This window comes from Geotrypetes seraphini, chromosome 2 (assembly GCF_902459505.1).
Source record: "Geotrypetes seraphini chromosome 2, aGeoSer1.1, whole genome shotgun sequence".
Classification (NCBI taxonomy): Eukaryota; Metazoa; Chordata; class Amphibia; order Gymnophiona; family Dermophiidae; genus Geotrypetes; species Geotrypetes seraphini.
In genome coordinates, this window is record NC_047085.1 from 228,567,085 (window position 1) to 228,587,468 (window position 20,384).

General features: G+C 44.8%; 1 protein-coding gene across 3 annotated transcripts in view; it reads left to right on the top strand.

Moving 5' to 3' along the window:
- The window catches only part of FOXRED2 (FAD dependent oxidoreductase domain containing 2), a 78,885-nt gene that overhangs the window by 7,823 nt on the left and 50,678 nt on the right, over positions 1-20,384 (top strand). For all 3 annotated transcript variants that reach the window (XM_033935124.1, XM_033935123.1, XM_033935125.1), the window contains 2 exons: positions 2,501-2,752; positions 17,012-17,311. In XM_033935124.1, coding sequence (XP_033791015.1) covers positions 2,501-2,752; positions 17,012-17,311 — 552 coding nt within the window. The remainder of the gene's footprint in view (positions 1-2,500; positions 2,753-17,011; positions 17,312-20,384) is intronic.

The window sequence follows — 20,384 nt, forward strand, 5'->3', positions numbered from 1 at the left end:
GTGGAACCAGGTTCGGGATCCTCTCTCTCGACGCATTGTCATGACTCCTTTGTTGAGGAAGTCTCTCCGTTGGTGGATGCTCTCTTCCAATCTTTCCAGAGGTTTTCTGTTCCATACTCTTCCTCCGCAGAAGGTTCTCATGACGGACTCGTCGACCTATGCTTGGGGGGCTCATCTGGACGGTCTGCGCACCCAGGGTCTTTGGTCCCGGGCCGACTGCCTTTGTCACATCAATCTTCTGGAGCTTCATGCGATTTTCCTCGCTCTGAAAGCTTTTTGTCACCTGCTTCGCAACCGAGTGGTGCTGGTTCGTACGGACAACCAGGTCGCCATGTATTATATCAACAAACAGGGGGGCACGGGGTTCAGGTCCCTTTGCCAGGAGGTGCTGCGGCTCTGGGATTGGGCCGTCCGCCACAACATTTTCATTCATACTGTCTACATTCAGGGCCAACGGAACTATCTGGCAGACAAGTTGAGTCGTCTTCTGCAGCCTCACGAGTGGTCTCTCCACTCCGTCACCCTGAGTCAGGTGTTTGCTCATTGGGGGACTCCGGACATCGATCTGTTCGCGTCCCCTCACAATCACAAGTTGCCCCACTTCTGCTCTCAGGATCGAGGCGGATGCCTTCCTTCTGGATTGGACGGACGAGTTCCTGTATGCGTTCCTCCATTCCCTCTGATTCTGAAGACTCGTCAAGCTCAAGTCCTCGCATGCCACCATGATTCTGATAGTTCCTCGGTGGCCCCGACAGCCTTGGTTCTCCCTGCTGTTGCAACTCTTTTCCAGGGAGCCTCTTCCTCTGCCTGTTTTTCCTTCTCTGCTTACACAGAGTCAAGGTTCTTTGCTTCATCCCAACCTCCAGTCTCTGCACTTAACGGCTTGGTTCCTCAAAACTTACTACCTTCATTCCAGCTCTCCCAGCCTGTTCTGGATGTCCTGGAAGCGACTTGGAAGGAATCCACTCGTCAGTGTTACCACCAGAAGTGGACCCGCTTTTCTTCCTGGTGTGCTACTCGACAGCTGAAGCCTCTCTCTGCCTCCTTATCGGCTGTCCTGGATTATCTGTTACACTTGTCTGGCGCTGGACTCCAGTCCTCTTCGATTCGAGTCCACCTTAGTGCCATTGCTGCTTTTCATCAGCCGATTGACAGGAAGCCTCTCTCTCTTCATCCTGTGGTTTCCCACTTCATGAAAGGACTTTTCCACGTTCATCCACCCCTTTGACCACCCCCGGTGGTTTGGGATCTCAACGTGGTCCTTGCACAATTGATGAAACCCCCGTTTGAGCTGCTAGCGCGTGCTCACTTGAAGGATCTTACTTGGAAGGTTCTGTTCCTTATTGCTCTCACTTTGGCCCGTCGGGTCAGTGAGCTTCAAGCCTTGGTTGCAGACCCATCTTTCACAGTCTTCCATCATGATAAGGTTGTCCTCCGTACCCATCCTAAATTCTTACCTAAGATTGTTTCTGATTTTCATATCAATCAATCCATTGTTCTTCCTGTGTTTTTTCCGAAGCCCCATTCTCACCCTGGAGAAGCGGCTCTGCATTCTCTTGATTGCAAGCATGCGCTGGCCTTCTACTTGAAGCGCACCACTCCTCACCGTACTGCTCCCCAGCTGTTCATCTCTTTCGATCCCAATCACTTGGGTCACTCTGTTTCTAAGTGCACCATTTCTAACTGGTTGGCCGCTTGTATCTCTTTCTGTTACGCTCAGGCTGCCGGGTTGAGTCACAGGCCACAAGGTCAGAGCGATGGCGGCGTCTGTTGCTTTCCTCTGCTCGACTCCCATCGAGGAAATCTGTAAGGCTGCCACTTGGTCCTCGGTTCATACGTTCACCTCGCATTACTGTCTGGATGCTTTCTCCAGGTGTGATGGCTGTTTCGGCCAGTCTGTTTCGCAAAATCTATTCTCCTGCATTGCCAACTCTCCCTCCATCCCTTTCTGGTTAGCTTGGAGGTCACCCAAATGTAGAGAATATGCTGCCTGCTTGTCCTGGGATAAAGCACAGTTACTTACCGTAACAGGTGTTATCCAGGGATAGCAGGCAGATATTCTCGCAACCCACCCACCTCCCCGTGGTTGGCTTCTTTGCTTGCTATCTGAACTGAGGACACGCTGAGGAGACGCATGCCCTAGGCAGGGTGGGAGGGGCACGCGCGCATGCGCAGGCCAGTCGCAAGCCTGAAGGTCTTCGAGCAAGTCTGCTTGCGAAAACGTCCGCTAAGGGGCTCCGTTGATGACGTCACCCACATGTAGAGAATATCTGCCTGCTGCCCCTGGATAACACCTGTTATGGTAAGTAACTGTGCTTTCCTAATCACCAGCAAAATTCTACAAATTTAGCTAGTAGAATTTCCTATCCCATATCTCCATTTTGTTTTGGGGTTTGTTTTAAACTCTTCCATCTACACTGCTCCTAGCCCCCCCCCCTTCTCTACTGCAAAGCTTTTGAATTATTTGATGAAACAATTTTCTTTCTTTTTATTATGGTAGTGTCCTTCTTGTTGCCACTGGCATGTGGATACCAAATGTTTTGAATTTCCCTGGCTCGGAGTACATGGAGGGCTATGAGTCGGTTTCGGTGGACCCTGCTGATTTTGTTGGTCAGTCGGTACTGATCCTTGGCCGAGGGAACTCTGCTTTTGAAACAGCTGAGAACATCCTGGGTGTCACCAATTTCTTGCACTTGGTGGGACGTTCCCGGGTACGCCTTTCCTGGGCCACGCACTATGTGGGTGACTTAAGGTATGCTGGGAATGCAGTTTTATTCAAAATTTGCTGGGCAGCTATGTTTTCTCATTTTTAATTTAACCCTGATACTGCTAAAGATACACAAGACACATTTGTGTTCACTGTTTACATTGAAGTCATTCCTTTGCCACAAAATGTTAAATGCATGAAAATTAAGTCGACTAGCAGGACATGAGTGACATTTTTCTCTGATTAACAGTGATTCCTTCTGTAAGACAATGATGATAATAATAATAATAACTTTATTCTTCCATACCGCCATCACCCAGCAGTTCTAGGCGGTTTACACAAAAGAGAAACTGGACAATCAGCGAGAGTACAATCACACAGCGAATACACTAGTTACAATCTTAAAAACTCCTAATTTAGGTAATGAATTTGTCAAACAAAGTGATCTTTACTAATTTTTGAAAAGAACAATAAGACAAAGCTTGATGGATACATTCACCTTGTGTAGTTTGTCTCCTGGCTAGGCTCTTACAACTGAAATCAGCATCAGCTAACTGCAGTGTTAGTAGTAGAGAAGCCTGTAGTTGGAGTATTTAGTTTATAGGTACCCATTATAATAATAATAACAACAACTTTATTCTTCTATACCGCCATAGTCAGATGACTTCTAGGCAGATAAGAAGTTAGGGAAGGCTAAGCTTCCTCAGTCCCAACTGTGACCTTCCCCCATCTCCCTCCAGCTCCCACCTGACATCAGACAGGCAGTCTCAAAACAACATACAGGAGTCATGGGGCTGAAGTCTGCCAGTCTCCATGCACATAACTGCTTGTCCCACCCTTCTCCTTCAACTTGTTGGTACCAGGAAGCTGCAGCAGCTAGGGCGAGGGAAACAGAAGATACCAAAGGTGGACTTGGAAGAGGAAAGAAAAGACGCCAGGTGGAAGGTAGGGGGAAAGAGAAAAGGGAGATGGCAGGTTGAAAAAAGAGGAGGGTTAAAAAGTTGATGCTGGATGAAAGGAGCAATAGAGTTAGTGGAAAAACTGTGGAATGAAGAAGAGGAATTAGTAGAGCTGGGATGAGGGAAAGATGGAAAAGCTGTAGGTAGATAGTAAAAAGAAGGAATTTGGACAGAGAGGCAGAAAAAATAAAGAAAACTGAAAGGAAAAGGAGAAGATAAAAATGACAAATATACTAGAAACCTAGGCAAGAGAGTTAAGAGAAGATGGAGGAAAACTGAAGCCAGAGACTGGGACCAATACAATTAAAGAAAATGGCCAGACAACAAAGCCAGAAAAAAAAATCAAATTAATTTAGAATAAAGTAGTGTGGTAGTCATGTTACTAAAGATTAATAAATACAAATAAAATATGAAAAACAAGCTGAAATCTTTTAATTGGTCCAATTTTACACACTTTTTGATTGACTTTCAAAGACGAAAACCTCCTTCCTTAGGTTAGTACAGGATACCCTAACTAAAAGCAGAATGCTGTCTTGACCTGAGGGGGGAGGTGTTGACTTCTGAATGTTATTGAAAAATGTATTGTTAGTCCAATAAAATGGTATTATCTTATTTTTCATTTAGTATTTTATTTATATTTGTTAATTTGTGATGTAGTGATTGGAATAAGTCTTTTTATTTTACACAGTACGGATGAAACATCCGTCATTGTTTCTCTTTTTATGGTATCGCATTGTATGTAGAGTCTAGCCTCTTGGTTTTTAGTTTTTGTCTACATATTTATACCGATTTATATTTATAGTTTGTGGTTCCTTATACTGGGTAAAGGTTTTATCCGTGTTTTGCACTCGTAAAAGAGACTTGGTTTTCTGTTAGCATTGAATGTCTGTGTAGGATTAATTTCTACTAATTCAGAGTGCTTTTAGTTTCTAGGTGTATAAATGATCTAATGTCCACTGCAGTGTTTGCAGTGTTGCCTTTTGCTAAGTAGGCACTTTTTTTGTTTGACTCCTGGAAGTTAGTGCTATTATAGCAGAGTTGCTTTATAGGTCCTAAGTGACATATGTAAAAATTTGCATTACTTTACATCTTTCTCAGTGGTAGCTTCGAGTGAGTTTATTACAATCTGAATTTGTACATGGGACAGTGGAAAGTGAAACGTACAAGAGCTCAAGGAATGGCAATGGGATTTGAGCCCTGGCTTGTGGTGTCCCTGGTTTTCAGCTTGTTTAGTAACTCTTCAGTAAACTAAAGACCAGCAAATCTGAAGCCTGGTGGTAATTTCGCAAACGACCCAAAACATTGATTTGTAAATCATATTTTTTGCTAGTAACCTCAGGATTTCTGTTGCAGTGCTGCTGAACACCATTGTTCATATGACCAATAGAAAGAATGAAAAACATTCCTGTTTACAGATGCCTTCCCTGATTAAACCACCAAAATTTGCCATTCTTAGGCTGTCAGTTTGGGTAAATTATGATGGACTGCATCTGTTCTTTGCCTCTGCTTCTGTCTTAACTGGCAGTGGATTTCCTGTTTCTTTCTTTTGACCGATTAATTTTTTATGTAAAGTAGTTTTTTATTAAACCAGCATGAAAACATACAAAATACAGTAAGCGTAGATTTTTAACCACAATACAACTCCAATCCCCTATCCCCCCAACCCCCACCCCCCCACCCCTCCCGGGCAGCAGCAGCGGTAATCATGTCAAAGGAATAACACAGTTAAAACGGGAGCAATAGACAGGTCATATATCCCAAAGTTGTCGCTGAACATAAGCAGTAAAGGTCAAACTAAAAGGATACCAACATCGACGAAATAACTGACCTGCTTTAGCAGTCATGTCCACAATGTCTTTTCGTTCTAGTAACATTTGCTGTAACATTAATGCTCTCCACTGCTGAATAGAAGGAGGCTGAGGTGATAGCCACTGCAAAAGAACACATTTCCTGCCCAATAACACAGTTTTTCTAAGAAAAATCGCACAACCTGGTCGAGGTGGGTGGAAACGAATCTGTAGAGTGAAGAGGAAACTTGGATGCAGCCTCCAGGAACAACCCCAGAGCCGAGCCACAGTAGACACCAGTTGCAACCAGAAGGCAGATACCAATGGGCAAGTCCAGAACATGTGTCCAAAAGATGCCATAGGCTGTGCGCATTTTCCACAGCCATGACCCATACTGATCCCCATCACATGAGCTCTCTTAGGTGGATAAAAGGCTCGTAGTAGAAACTTGTAATTTCGCTTCCTCTCCACCGATGACAATAGAGAAGCATTCCCCCTGCGAATGCCTGTACGGATCATATCATCGGAGATAGGCACCTGAAGATCAGCCGACCATTTCTGGGCCAAAGTAAGGAAGTCCATTTCTCCAGAGAGGTCCTGTAAAAACTTGTGATAGCATTTCAACGGTATGAGTTATTGTGCTGTAAGACAAAGAGCTTCTTGTAGTCTAGTTTGAACATCCTCTCTCAACACCACCGGAGGCAAGGTCCGCAAGTAATGCTGAAGTTGTCGATAAGCAAACCAATCCACAGGGGAAAGATGAAACTGTGTCTGTAGTTCAGCAAAAGGAACAGGAAGACCCGTGTGAAGCACCACTTGTGATACATATTGAAGACCCCCAGTGGTCCAACGTCAAAAGGTTGCTGAATCCAAGCCAGGTGGGAAATCTCCATTACCAGCAATGGGGAGATAAGGTGTTTCACAGGGCAAGATCTTCAACATTTTGCACAGCAGTTTCCAGGCCTTACGCATTGCAGGTAAGAAGGGGTGTGATTGTAACAAAGGCAAGTCCGGCAAGTGGAGAGCATGTAATAAATAGCTAAAATGGTAAGGTTGAAAATGAAAACATTCAATCTCAGGTAAGGAAAAATATTAAGTATCACAAAACCAGTCATGGATGTGTCGCAACTGGCAGGCAAGATTAAATCTAGAAACACTCAGAAGACCTAACCCCCCCTGAGTACATGGTAACATCAACTTAAATAATGAGATCCTAGCCCGTTTCCCCTGCCAGAAAGGTGTGAGTTGTGTTGGGATAAATGAGTGGGAGTTAACATAATAGGAAGCATTTGTAGAATATAAAGCCATTGAGGTAGTATCATCATGTTATACAGGGCAATTTGGCCAGAAAGGGACAGGGGAAATTTCCGCTAATTAGAAAGGGCGGTCGTTGTACGACGAAGCAAAGGCAAAACATTGGCCGAGTAAAGCCTGTCCAAATTCTGAGGGATAACCACCCCTAAATAAATCAATTGGGAGGGGGCCCACTGTAAAGGAAACTCTCCCTGCCAGGTCTGAGACACCTCGTGCGAGGTCGGCAGCGCCAAGGACTTCTGCTTATTAAGTACTAAGCCTGAGTAAAGGTGAAACTCATCCAGGAGTTCCAAAGCTCGGGACAGCGAACGATGGGGGTTACCCAAAGTGAGTAACAGATCGTCTGCAAATGCCAGGACCCGCAACTGGGAACAACCCTCTGGCAACCCCACAATCTCATCATCTCTATGAAGTGTTCGTAACAAAGGATCTAAGTACAAAAGAAAAAGAAGGGGAGACAATGGACATCCCTGCCGCGTCCCCTTGCCCACAGGGAAAGTAGGGGATCTCACCCCATTAACCAATATTGAGGCAGTGGGTCCCGAGTAAAGTGTACGAATCAACGCCAAATAACTATCCGGCAGCCCTATATACTGTAATACCTGAAACAAATAATGCCAATGAACCTTGTCAAAGGCTTTTGCCGCGTCTAACCCCACTAATAAACCGGGATAATGAGTCTGTTGAGCTCGAGAAAATGCCAGTAACACTTGGCGAACATTAAGTACAGAATGTCGCGTTCGAACAAAGCCCACCTGCTCTGGCACAATAATAGTAGGCAACAAGGGCGCTAGCCTATCCGCCAATATGCGAGCCAGAATTTTTATATCAACATTCAACAGTGATATCGGTCGATAAGATTCGAGTTCAGTGGGCGCTGTAGATGGTTTCGGGATCAAGGTAATCAGGGCATCATTAGCATAGCGTGGAAACGTACTGTGGGCCTGAACCGCCGTGTAGTACTCCAAGAGGGACCCCCCTATGGAGGAGGATAAGATCTTAAAAAACTCCGGGGAATAACCATCTGGCCCCGGGGCTGTACAGGGCTTCAATTTCTGTATGGCCTGCAATACCTCCTGTAGGTGTAAGGGTCTATCTAAACGGGATACCTGGGCTGCCGATAATCTGGGCATCCCCGCATCTTCCAAGTAATCACACACATCAGGACCCGTATAAGGACCCGGGGAAGCGTAAAAAGCCTCAAAATAAGTTTTAAAGCAAGCCGAGATATCCACCGCTGAAGTCAACATCTTACCCGTGCTCTCTCGTATCATAGGTATATATCTAGATCCCGTCCAACTCTTAGTTACGGACGCTAACAATTTTCCCGCTTTGTTACCATATTTGTAGAATTGAAATTTCCGAAAAAACAGCAATTTTTTTGTACGTTCATGGATAAGGGAATTTAATTCGGCCAAGACCGTTTTGTACACGTCATTAATAGCCACTGAGGGAGTGTTCAACAAATCACATTTTAACTGCACCGACTGGCGTTCAAGCTGTACTATACGATGCGCTATGCGTCGGGTCCTAGAGGCAACATAAGCAATAATGTCCCCACGTAACACTACTTTTGCTGTGTCCCAAAATAATATAGGTTGGTCTATATGTTGAGCATTAAAAGAACAATAAGCCTTCCATTTTTCCACTAAAAATTTCTGAAAGTGAGCATCATCATAGAGATATGAGGGAAATCTCCATCCCGACCCAAGGCCTACAGGACCCCCCACCACAACATCAAGCCAGATCATATGATGGTCCGACACCTCAAGGGGGCCTATTGTTGCCTCAGAGACCCGAGCAAACAAAGTTTCAGAAAGTAATGTGTAATCAATTCTAGAGAAAGAGCCATGTGCTCTAGACTGATGTGTATAGTCCCGTTCAGTGGGGTGAAGCAACCTCCAAGGGTCCACCAGCCCCAAAGCTCGACAAAGATAAGGAATGCCCCTGGATTGTTTTACAGACGCCACTCCCGTTCCCCCAGAGCGGTCCATACCCGAATCCAATACTTGATTCAAGTCACCCACTAAAATCAGTGGACAATCAGAATCCTGTAAACAAATATGAACCAAGTTTTGAAAGAATGAATGTTGATATCCATTTGTGCCATAGCCCACCAATAACCTGAAGGGCCCCCCAGGTCCAACCACTTTCACCAAAAGGAAACGGCCCTGAGGATCACGCCTCAGGACCTGGACTGTACACGGCAAGCCCTTCCTAATTAATATAGCTACCCCTGCCCTCTTCCCTGGAGAAGAAGCGAAGTACAAGTCCCCAACCCACCCTCTCCGAAGTTTCTGGTGTTCTAGGTCCGTGAGTCTAGTCTCCTGTAGGCAAGCGATATCAGCCAAATGATGCTTCAATTGAGACAGGATTTTTGTGCGTTTAGCAGGGGATGTAATTCCCGATACATTCCAGGAAATTATACGTAACTTCCGATCACCCATAAGAAACCCCACCATGCACACCATAGCAAGTAAACCCTCTAATAGGCAGTGTCCCAGGGCGCCCAGCCTCACCCCAAGACTCCACATACACACTCCATTCAGACAGTGCAAACAACCTTAGAAAGCTAAACCCCAAACAACCAATAGGATATGACACAAAATGCCCTAGTAATGCCGCTGCTGCCACCCAGAAACACCCAACCCCCCAATACCCCCCAACAAATCCAAAAGCCCCCAGCATGTGGGAGCAAGACAGGTCACGGAAGACGCCTCGTCCAGGGCCACCCCGACCAGCTGAAATATAAAGCTCCAAAGAGCCCCTATGACATCACGTGACCTCTTGACCAATTAATTTTTAATGTTAACCGCCTGAAAAGATTTCCCTTAAGGGCAGTATATCAAATTTGAATTAAACTTGGAAGATAACTAGACTGGGGAGCTAGGGCTGTCTGGGAGCCAAGTGTTAAAAGTACCTACATATATTTCCAAAATACCATAAATACTATTCTGTTTAATACATTGTTTTATTTTGATGTGCATTATTTTGATTAATTTAATATATAATTTCTGGTGAGAATTCAGTGTGCATAAAACCATCAGTAACAGAAGTACTAGGGGGAGGCAGCTGGTACAGAGTGGGGGGGGTCCTTTCCTGCTATATTCTAAAATGCCTCTACTGGCTCTCTACTGATAACATAGTTGAACCCTCTTCAATGATTTTAACTTGTTCCACCCTATCTTAGTCTCCCCAAAAAGTTGAGTCACCGACCGCTTATGCCCATCTTATTTCAGTTATACCAATAATAGGCTCTAGTCTGGTGTTTTCGTTCATTTTTTGTATGTTCTCAAAGTAACTGAAATAAATTCCCAATTTAGACTAAGTGGCTCTTTACCCCATCTGCAGGACACACACAGGCAATCTTCTTTTCAGAATATCCCCAGTAAGTGTACATGAGCTACACTTACAGAGCAAGATTGGTGTGTGAAAATGTACTGACGTATAGTCCAGTGACGTACCAAGGGGGGGGGGTCCACCCCTGGTGCACAGCCGGCCGAATCCAGAACGTCCCACGCTGCTCAAAACGGCACCTCAGCATGGCTGCCGTACTTATTCCAGAGCAAAGTCAGCAGCCGCGCTGAAGTGCAGGAAGGTCCCGTGATGACTACTTCTGCTGCCTCTGCTCTGGAAGAAGTAAATGACGTCGGGGGGGGGGGAGGAGGGGGTGAACCGGCAGCTGCAGTCATGATGGGACCTTGCCGCAAATCTCTGCGTCTGCCGGCCCAGCCCCCCTCCGACGTCACTTACCTCTTCCGGAGCAGAGGCAGCAGAAGTAGTCATCGCGGGACCTTGCTGATTTGGATGGAGAGAAAAAGGAGCATAGCAGGGTGGTGGAAGGAGAAAAAGGGGGTCAGGGTGTATGGAAGGGTGGTGAAGGGAGAGAAAGGGGGTCAGGGTGGTAAGGAAGGGTGTGGAGGGTGAGAAAGGGGGTCAGGGTGGTAAGGAAGGGTGTGGAGGGTGAGAAAGGAGGACAGGATGGTATGGAAGCATGGTGGAGGGAGAGAAATAGGGCAGATGCTGATGGAATTGCAGGGAAAGGGGAAAGAGACATAAGGGGGAACGATACTGCATGGAATTGGGTTTGAGGGAGAGAAAGGGGCAGATACTGATGGAAGTGGGGGGAAGGAGAGGAGAGAGATGCCAGACCATTGGAGGAGGGAAGGGAAGAAGATGAATGCCAGACCAATGGGGTGAAGGGAGAGATTGAAGGGGGAGGCATAAAGTTTCTGGAAGGGGAATAGAAGGAGAGAAGATGCCATATAGAAGAGGCAGAGAAAGGGTAGACTGGATGAAAGGAAGAGAGTGACAAGAAGATGAGGAAAGCAGAAACCAAAGAAGACAAGGTAGAAAAAAAGTTCTATTTATTTATGTTTTTTGCTTTAGGGGAGATGCATCGCTATTTCTGTGGTGTTGCATTGTATGAGGAGTCCAGCTTCTTGATGCTTCAATTTAACCTTTGTCTACGTTTAACCTTTGTCTACGTATTTTTATTCTATCTCCCCATTTACAAAACTGTGGAGCGTTTTTTAGCGTTGGCATCTGAGCTATTACCACCATGGCTAAAAACCACACTACAGTTTTGTAAAAGGGGGAGGGGTTAGTTTGTGATTACATATTCCATACTAGGCGAAGGTGTTTTCTGTGTTTTGTGTGTTCGAAAAGACCTGGTTTTTTGTTAGAATTGACTGTGCAAGATTGATCTGTACTAGTCTGGCTTGTTTAGTTTTACAATGGATGTATTGATGTATTGCTCACTGCAATATGTAAGATGCTGCCTTTTCCTAGGTACCCTCTTGTGTGACGTGTGGATTGTTACTAAAAATCATGTTTTTCATACAGCTGGAGGGCCCCGGGTGTCACATATGCTAGTACGCCACTGGTATAGTCATTAAGGATATCCTGAAAATCAGATATGCCACGGTTTTAAGGATTAGATTTAGAGAACAACTCACTTACTGGGATAGTTTGATCCTGCTTTTGATCCTCTAGGCTTTTCAGAAGCCACACATCACAGCAGCCATAAGTGGATGTAGAAAATGCCTTTTTAAGAGCAAAGTATCAATTTTTACGCCAGGGTATGTATTGGGTCCTCCCAGAGCTCATGGAAAATATTGGTTGTATTTGAAGTGGCGACTCATGTTTCCTATAAACTTATCTCATGTTCTTAGTATTAAAATGCCTAGGAAATATAAAGAGAACAGAATATTGATGGATACATGGAAAACTTTGCGTTATATCAGCAATTTAAGTCCAAACCCAATACATAAATCAACAAATCAATCTTTATGGCTAAACTCCAAGATTCAAATTGGCGGTTTTAAAATCGTATGGAAGCATTGGATTATTGCAGGTGATGTTATTTTAAATGGTAAACTGCTTGATTTTTCACAGCTGCAACATAAATATGGTCTAAACCGGGGGTCGGCAACCTGCGGCTCCAGAGCCGCATGCGGCTCTTTTCCACCTTTGCTGCGGCTCCGGTAGTGTGTCACGCAGGCATGCACCTTACAAGTCCAGTGTCGCGGCGGGAAATAGCCATGCTGAGCAGTGAGCTCAGCACATACACAGAAGAAAGCCTTGCTTGCTGATTGGTCCGGCGGCCCCGCCGTGCCGCCGGACCAATCAGCAAGCAAGGCTTTCATCTATGTAGTGCTGAGCTCACTGCTCAGCATGGCTATTTACCGCTGCGACGCTGGACTTGTAAGGTGCCTGAAAAAGAAATCATCCTGGCCGGGGTCGGTGTCATGCTCCGGAGATCTACAGCCTTCCTATCTCCCTCTCCCTTCTACCTGCTTCCGGCCACATCCCCTGCTCCGCGGCTCTCTTCGGCAACTCAGCAGCAGCGATCGACACAAGCTTCTGACGTCGGGGCCTACCCTCTGCGAGTCCCGCTTGTTTCAACTTCCTTTTTCCACAAAGGCGGGACTCGTAGAGGGAAGGCCTCGATGTCGGCAGCTTGTCTTGATCACCGCTGCTGACAAGTTGCTGAAGAGAGCCACGGAGCAGGGGGGTGTTGCCAGGTGCAGGTAGAAGGGAGAGGGCCAGATGCAGGACTCGTGGGTGAGGGAGGAGAAGAGAGAGAGAAAGAGAGAGGGGAGGGAAACAAAAGGAAATCTTTCATACTGGGCTGGGCCGGAGTGGAGGGAGGGTGGAAAGATTCTAGCTACAGGATGCAGTAACAAAGGAAAAGGGGGGGAAAGCTGAAAATGGAGATAGTGACACAAAGAAGAGAAAGGGTAAGCAGGACCTACTGAATAAGGATAGAGATACAGAGGGGACATGAAGAGGAGGTGAAATAGAGACATAGAAGTAATGCTGAAAAAGTGTGTGTGGGGGGGGAGATAAAGACATTGAAAGGGCAAATGGTGAACATGGCGTAAAGATATGGACAGAGACAAATGAAGATTCTGAAAAAGTGGTGAGATAGGGATATAGGTGAGATGGACACAAAGAAGGGTGATGCTGGAAAATAGGTGGAATGGTAATGCTGGATCAAGGAGAGATGGGGCTCAGGCTGGATGGAATGAGGAGAAATGCCTTGTTGGCCCGGAACTTCCTCTCCTACGTCAGAATTGACGTCAGGGAGCGGAATGCTGGTCAGCGCAACACTTCTGCAGGGAAAGCTTGGGACGGCGGTGGCTTGGGGGCTGTTCCCCGATTACGGTGGCAGCAAACCGAGTGGCTTGGGGGAGGGCACGGAGACAGAAAGAAGGGGGAACAGGGAGACAGAAAGAAAAAGTTGGGGGAGAGAATGAGGTCTGGAGGAGAGGAAACATACAGGAGGCTGAAAGAAAGGAAGAAAGATTGGATGCACAGTCAGAAGAAGAAAGTGCAACCAGAGACTCATGAAATCACCAAATAGCAAAGGTAGGAAAAATGATTTTATTTTCAATTTAGTGATCCTGTATATAGCATTAAGATAAGAAACAATATATGCAGTGTTAGATTTGTTTTATAATGGTTTTGCGGCTCCAAGTTTTTTTTTCTTTTCGAAAACGGGTCCAAGTGGCTCTTTATGTCTTAAAGGTTGCAGACCCCTGGTCTAAACAAATCACAAAGTTTGAAATGGTTGCAGCTGAATCAGGCTATTCAGGAGGGGTTCCCTGAATGGAAAAATCTTAGCAATCAGTATAGTCTGGAATTCTTATGCTTTCAAGTGGATTTCTTGGGACACCAGACCGCACAGTGGTATAAATTGATATCTGGATTTATGAATAAAAAACCAAAGACTGGTCTTAGAGACATTTGGAGCATTGAGATTAAGCATCAAATTTCTGCATCTCAATGGCCACGAATTTGGTCTTGGAGAATGAGATGTACAGTGTCTGCATCTATGAGACAAACTTGGTTCTTTTTGTTACATAGAGCATTTTGGACCCCAGTTAGATTACAAAAATTGGATAGCTCTAAGTCTAATAGATGCTGGCATTGTAATCTGGAAGCAGGGACTTTAGATCATTTATTATACTTTTGTCCCTGTATTATGGCCTTTTGGAAATCAATTTGGTCACAAATTAATTCTTTATTGGAAAACCATGTAGCTCTATCATATGATACAATCCTATTTGGGACGTCAATGAGAATAAAAAGTCAAATTTCATCAAATAATAATAAACTTTTATTAATAATGACAGGAGTTGCCATTCAACATATCACCAGAAATTGGAAAAATTACACAAGACTTATTTACACCTTCTGATAGAATTCGTTATGCCATATATACAAAATGGAAAGAACAATTGCTAAACAAAAGGGGAATTATAATAACTTTAAGAAGATTTGGGGGCCATTGACAACTTATTGTAATGATTACGGTAGATGCCATTGAAAGTATAATTATAATTAGGGGAGGGGGGTGGTATATAGTTATAATATAGATTTAATCAATATCTATAAATATAGCACATGTATGTTAATTTTTGATTATAATATCTGTGAAAAGGGTGGGTGGGGAGGGAGATAATTTATATATTTAAGATGATAATAGAAAGAATTTCAAATGATGTATATGATTCAATTGATGTAATATTGTGTACTTGATGGAAGATGAAAAATGAATAAAGAATTGGAAAAAAAAAGAGCAAAGTATCAATCTTTGAGCGATAGGTATCTGTTTTGAGGTACTCCTGGACCTCTCTTTTCCAGGAGAGTCTGTACTTGTAGCAGTGAAAATGAACCCATGAACAGAAGTGTTCTATAGATCTGGAAGGTCCCGGAGAGGTGATCTATCTAATAGAAGTCATTTTACAGATAGAAATGTTGTCAGAGATGACAAATCACAGAGAGATTAACTTGCCTTGATAGGGCTGCACAGTATAAGTACCAGTAGTATCGCTGTCCTAAGAAATATCCAATTTATAAAAAAGGAACACAAACATAGATGATGAAGTAATGCCTGAATATGCCTACGTAGGTAATCAAAGGACTGCTTCTTCCATTAGGCAAACTCTGATTTCCTAAAGTTTCCAGCAAATATGCAATTGGCACAAGAGGTATTAAACATTAGTAGAAAAGGGAAAACAGGGCAACATCTGCAAAGCTGTCCATATTAATGCTTATAGTATGGGAAATAGGTGAAAGGATTTGCTATATTACCTTTCTGTGGTATAAACAAACTGGTTTACATATATGCTTTTTCTGTCCCTAGTGGGCTCATGATCTAAGGGTTGGGTTGTTGTTTTTTTTAAAAATATATTTGGGGTAATTGCCCAAGGTCTAACCCTGTTTCTCAGGCTATTATATTAACTGTTAGGCTACTCCTATCAACAGAGAAATAGAGCTCCAGATCTGGAAGCTGTAATGGAAGAAGCTGACAATCATGCACATGAGGTACACAGAGAGCCGTCTCAGGGATACAGTTATGTTGAGCTATAATCTTTTTAGGAAGGACGGGGTAAGAAAAGTCAGTGTCACTGTGTAAACAGTGATGATGTAGCCGTAGAACTGCAAGGCTTGCAGGTTGAGGAGTCATCCCAGTGGGTTAATCTGGAAAGAGGGAATGGAGCGTCTGTTTATATGGATGTGCTATTCAGACCTCCCTCATAGGCAGATGAATTAGTTACAGATTAATTGAAGGCATTCACAGTATTGCTATGAAAAGAGCTAATCCTATAACAGACCCTTCAAAGTTATACATGTAGTTTTTTTAAAATGACAGATATAACTATGGCTGAAAATGTGTATAACTTTGAAGGGCCAGTTATAGATTTTTTTTAGAATTTGAACAGCAGTCATATTGTTAAATATTCACTTATTCTTTTATTGTTTTTAGGTTTGAATATTTTTTTTATTGAATTTCAGGAATTATATACAGTGCAAACAAAATTATTAAGGCTGTGCTGAACACGTACAATGTTATCTAGTGGCAAGCCAAGAGTTTATAATGTTATTTCTTGTTTTGTAGTGCTGTGTTATGGAGTGTTATGATTACATTTTTATTGCCTTGTCTTATGTTATTAGAAACAGAGAAAAATAAAGGCAGATAAAGATCGTATGGCCTATCCAGTTTGCCCTCTAGTTTCCTTTTCACTCCCTTAGAGATCCTATGAACTTGTCCCAAGTTTTCTTGAATTCGGCCTTGGGCAATTTTCCAAAAAGGTGGTCTTTTAACCATTAACCATATAACTGATGATACTGAAGGAAGCGCTACAGGTTAGAGGAAAGGAGAGACAGGGGAGATATGATTCAGACGTTCAAATACTTGAAGGGTATTAACGTAGAACAAAATCTTTTTCAGAGAAAGGAAAATGGTAAAACCAGAGGACATAATTTGAGGGGTGGTAGATTCAAGATCAATGATAGGAAATTCTACTTTACGGAGAGGGTGGTGGATGCCTGGAATGCGCTCCCGAGAGAGGTGGTGGAGAGTAAAACTGTGACTGAGTTCAAAGAAGCGTGGGATGAACACAAAGGGTCTAGAATCAGAAAATAAGATTAAATATTGAACTAAGGCCAGTACTGGGCAGACTTGCACGGTTTGTGTCTGTATATGGCCGTTTGGTGGAGGATGGGCTGGGGAGGGCTTCAATGGCTGGGAGGGTGTAGATGGGCTGGAGTAAGTCTTAACAGAGATTTTTGCAGTTGGAACCCAAGAAATAGCTAAGAAGAAAAAATTAAAAAATTTAAATTGAATCAGGTTGGGCAGACTGGATGGACCATTCGGGTCTTTATCTGCCGTCATCTACTATGTTACTATGTTAGACCACTTCCTTTCTCATTTCTCATGCTTTTCTTTTCAGGGCTATTAACAATGGTCTCTTGGACACCTACCAGTTGAAATCCTTGGATGGGCTGCTGGAGGGCAACATAGAAGAACTGGCAATAATCCAAGATAAGAAAGGGAAACGACACATAACACTGCAGACATATATGTTAAAGGGAGAGAAACATGACATCATGAGCCCAAATAATCACAGTCATCACAGTGCCAAACCTGTGGCCCTCCCGCAAAATGAGATGGATAACTTTGCTCTCCGTGAGCCATATGACCGTATCATCCGCTGCCTCGGCTGGAAGTTTGACTTCTCTATTTTTGACAAGTGAGATTTCTTTACTGGCTCTGTTCATTAATAATCACCCTTGTATATTATCCTAATCATTTCAAGGAATCTATTATGTTACTTCTGATTTCTGCAGCTCTCCTGGTTGTTTTTTTTTGTAACCAGATCTTGGTCAGAAAAATGCTATCTGCATTTTTTAGCAGCGTTTAAGGCCCTCCTTTACAAAGTTGCGCTAGCGTTTTTAGTGCTGGCCGTGGCGGTAAGAACTCTGACGCACAGTATTCTTACTGCCGCGGCTGGCGCTAAAAATGCTAGCGCAGCTTTGTAAAGGAGGGAGTAAAATTTCTTTAGCCTCTTTACATAGAGAAAAATTGATTGCTCACAGCTTTATCAGACGGTTACTCAGTTTTTGCTGCAGCTCAGTTTACCATATGACAAGCAGGATTAAGTTAGACATACAAGTGGGGGGTTATGGTTACAAACACACAGGGATGGAATTGCTCTTCCACAGCTCAAAACTTCAGAGTTCTAGGCCTGCATGGTCCTTGTGTGCAGCATCTTCTCAGCTTCCCAGTTTCATTCCTTCCACTCTGTTTCCTCCACCGCGATCCTGTCTCTGACATCAGAGGAGGGGCAGGACTGCAGCAGAGGAAACAGCTGAAAGCACTGCAAAGACGCTGTAACCGTGATCTTCGGCTGCAGGCTCAAGCTATAAGGTAAACGGTGCGGAGAGGCTAGGGGGAACATGGAGACCTTCCCGGGGGGGGGGGGGGGGCGGCGCAGTCTTTCGGGGGGCAGTCCTTCAGGGGGTGGGACAGGCCTTGGGGGGTGCCGGCCTTTAAGGAGGGAACAGGCCTTTAAGGGGGGGTGCAGACCTTTAAGGGGGGGACAGGCCTTCAAAGGGGACAGGCCAGGGATGGTGGCATAGGCCCTCAGGGGGGACAGGCAGGCCTTCGGGGGGCAGTCCTTCGGGGGACAGTCCTTCAGGTGGTGGGACAGGCCTTGAGGGGGTGCTGGCCTTTAAGGGGGAGTGCAGACCTTTAAGGTGGGGTTGACAGGCCTTCAAAGAGGGGACAGGCCAGGGATGGTGGCATAGGCCTTCAGGGGGATAGGCAGGCCTTCAAGGGGGGCACAGGCCTTCAGGGATGGGGGTACAGGCCTTCAAAGGGGAGGTGCAGGCCTTCAGGGGGGACAGACCTTTAGGGGAGGGGGGCCCTGGTGTGGAAGTACACGGAGGGAGGGAAGGGGGTTCAAAGAGACGTGCATATGCCGGACTTTGGGGTGGGAAGAAATAATGGGTCTAAAAATAGAGGAGAGGGAGCGAGATGATGGACAATGGGATTTGGGGAGGGAAGGATCAGAAAGGGAGAGAAGTTGGACACAAGGGATGATATGGGGGGGGGGATAGAGATACTGGATAGGAGGGTAGTTGGGAAAAGAAAGGGAGAGATGGTGGACCCTGGGGTGGTGGGGAAGGAGGGCGAGATGCTGGATGAAAGAGTAGTTAAGAAAAGGTGGATCTGTGGATGGAGACAAAAAAAAAAGAAAGATGCCAGACCTCCGGGGGAGGGAAGGGGAGAACAGAGATGGCAGATAGATGGTTAGAATGGAGAAAGAAGGAGACCCTGGCAAGCAAGTTATCAGAAGACAACCAGAGCCTGGGACCAACAAGATTTGAATAATGACCAAAGGTAGAAAAACTAATTTTATTTTCCATTGCAATTACAATATGTCAGATTTGAAACATGTATCCTGTCAGAGCTGGTGTTAGACCGCAAACGTGGGCTAGGATTTAAGAGAGAGAGGAAAAGTCTTTTTTGTTTGTTTATTTTGTTTACACCACAGCGCCAGTGTGGTTAGGAGAAGGCAAAGGAGGTGAAGAGGCTATAAAAAAACCCCCACCCAATTGGGCAGGAAAATCAAATCGAATCGAAAAACCAATTCAGTAGGCTGAATCAAATCGAATCAAAATTTTTTTTCCTGAATCGGGCAGCACTAGTTCTGATACACGTCTCGTAGAAGTAATGGCCACAGGAAGACCACCTTAACAGTAAGGTCTTTCAGTGTACAGGAACTGAGAGGCTCAAACGGACGATAAATGAGCAGAGAGAGAACCAAATTGAGGTCCCAGGTAGGTACCAATGGCCTAACAAGCGATTGGAGCAATTTCGCAGCTCTTAGGAATCTAATCACATCTGGAGAAGAGACCAACCGCTGACCATTCAAGAGACTACAAAAGGAAGACAATGCAGCAATCTGCACCCTAAGAGAGGACCAGGCGAGGCTGCGCTCCAGGCCATCCTGCAGACACTCCAGGATGTGAGGAAAAGCAGCGTGGATGGGTTCAACCCCCCCCCCCCAATGGCCCAATGGAGCACCACTCCTCAAAAATATGCCAAACACGCATATAAGCTCGAGAGGTTGAAAGTCTCCGAGACCCTAACAGAGTGCAGATCACCTTATATGAATATCCCTTTTTTCTTAGGTAAGCCCTTTCAAGAGCCAAGCCATAAAACAAATGGGACCCGGATCGAACATATGAATGGGACCCTGAGACAGAAGATCGGGCAATAGGGGCAGAGGGAGAGTATCTTCCTTGAGCAGACAAACCAGATCTGCGTACCACAGGCGCCTGGGCCAATCCGGAGCCACCAGGATTATGCAGACTGCGTGTTGGGCAATCCGAACTCTATCCACCAGAGGCCATGGTGGAAAAACATAGAGCAGGCTCATCGTCAGCCAAGTCTGGCCTGGCAATCCCAGCGCCAACTGAAGAACCTCAGCGCTTTAGCATTGATAAATAATGGCCATGAAACATAGAAACATGACGGCAGATAAAGGCCAAATGGCCCATCTAGTCTGCCCATCCAAAGTAACCATTATCTTTTTTTCTCTGTGAGAGATCCCACGTGCCTATCCCAGGCCCTCTTGAATTCAGACACAGTCTCTGTTTCCACCACCTCTTCCGGGAGATTGTTCCATGCATCTACCACCCTTTCCATAAAAAAGTATTTCCTATGCCCTCTCATTGCAGAGTTTCCTTTCAAATGAAAGAGACTGTACTCATGCACATTTATATTACGTAGGTATTTAAACATCTCTATCATATCTC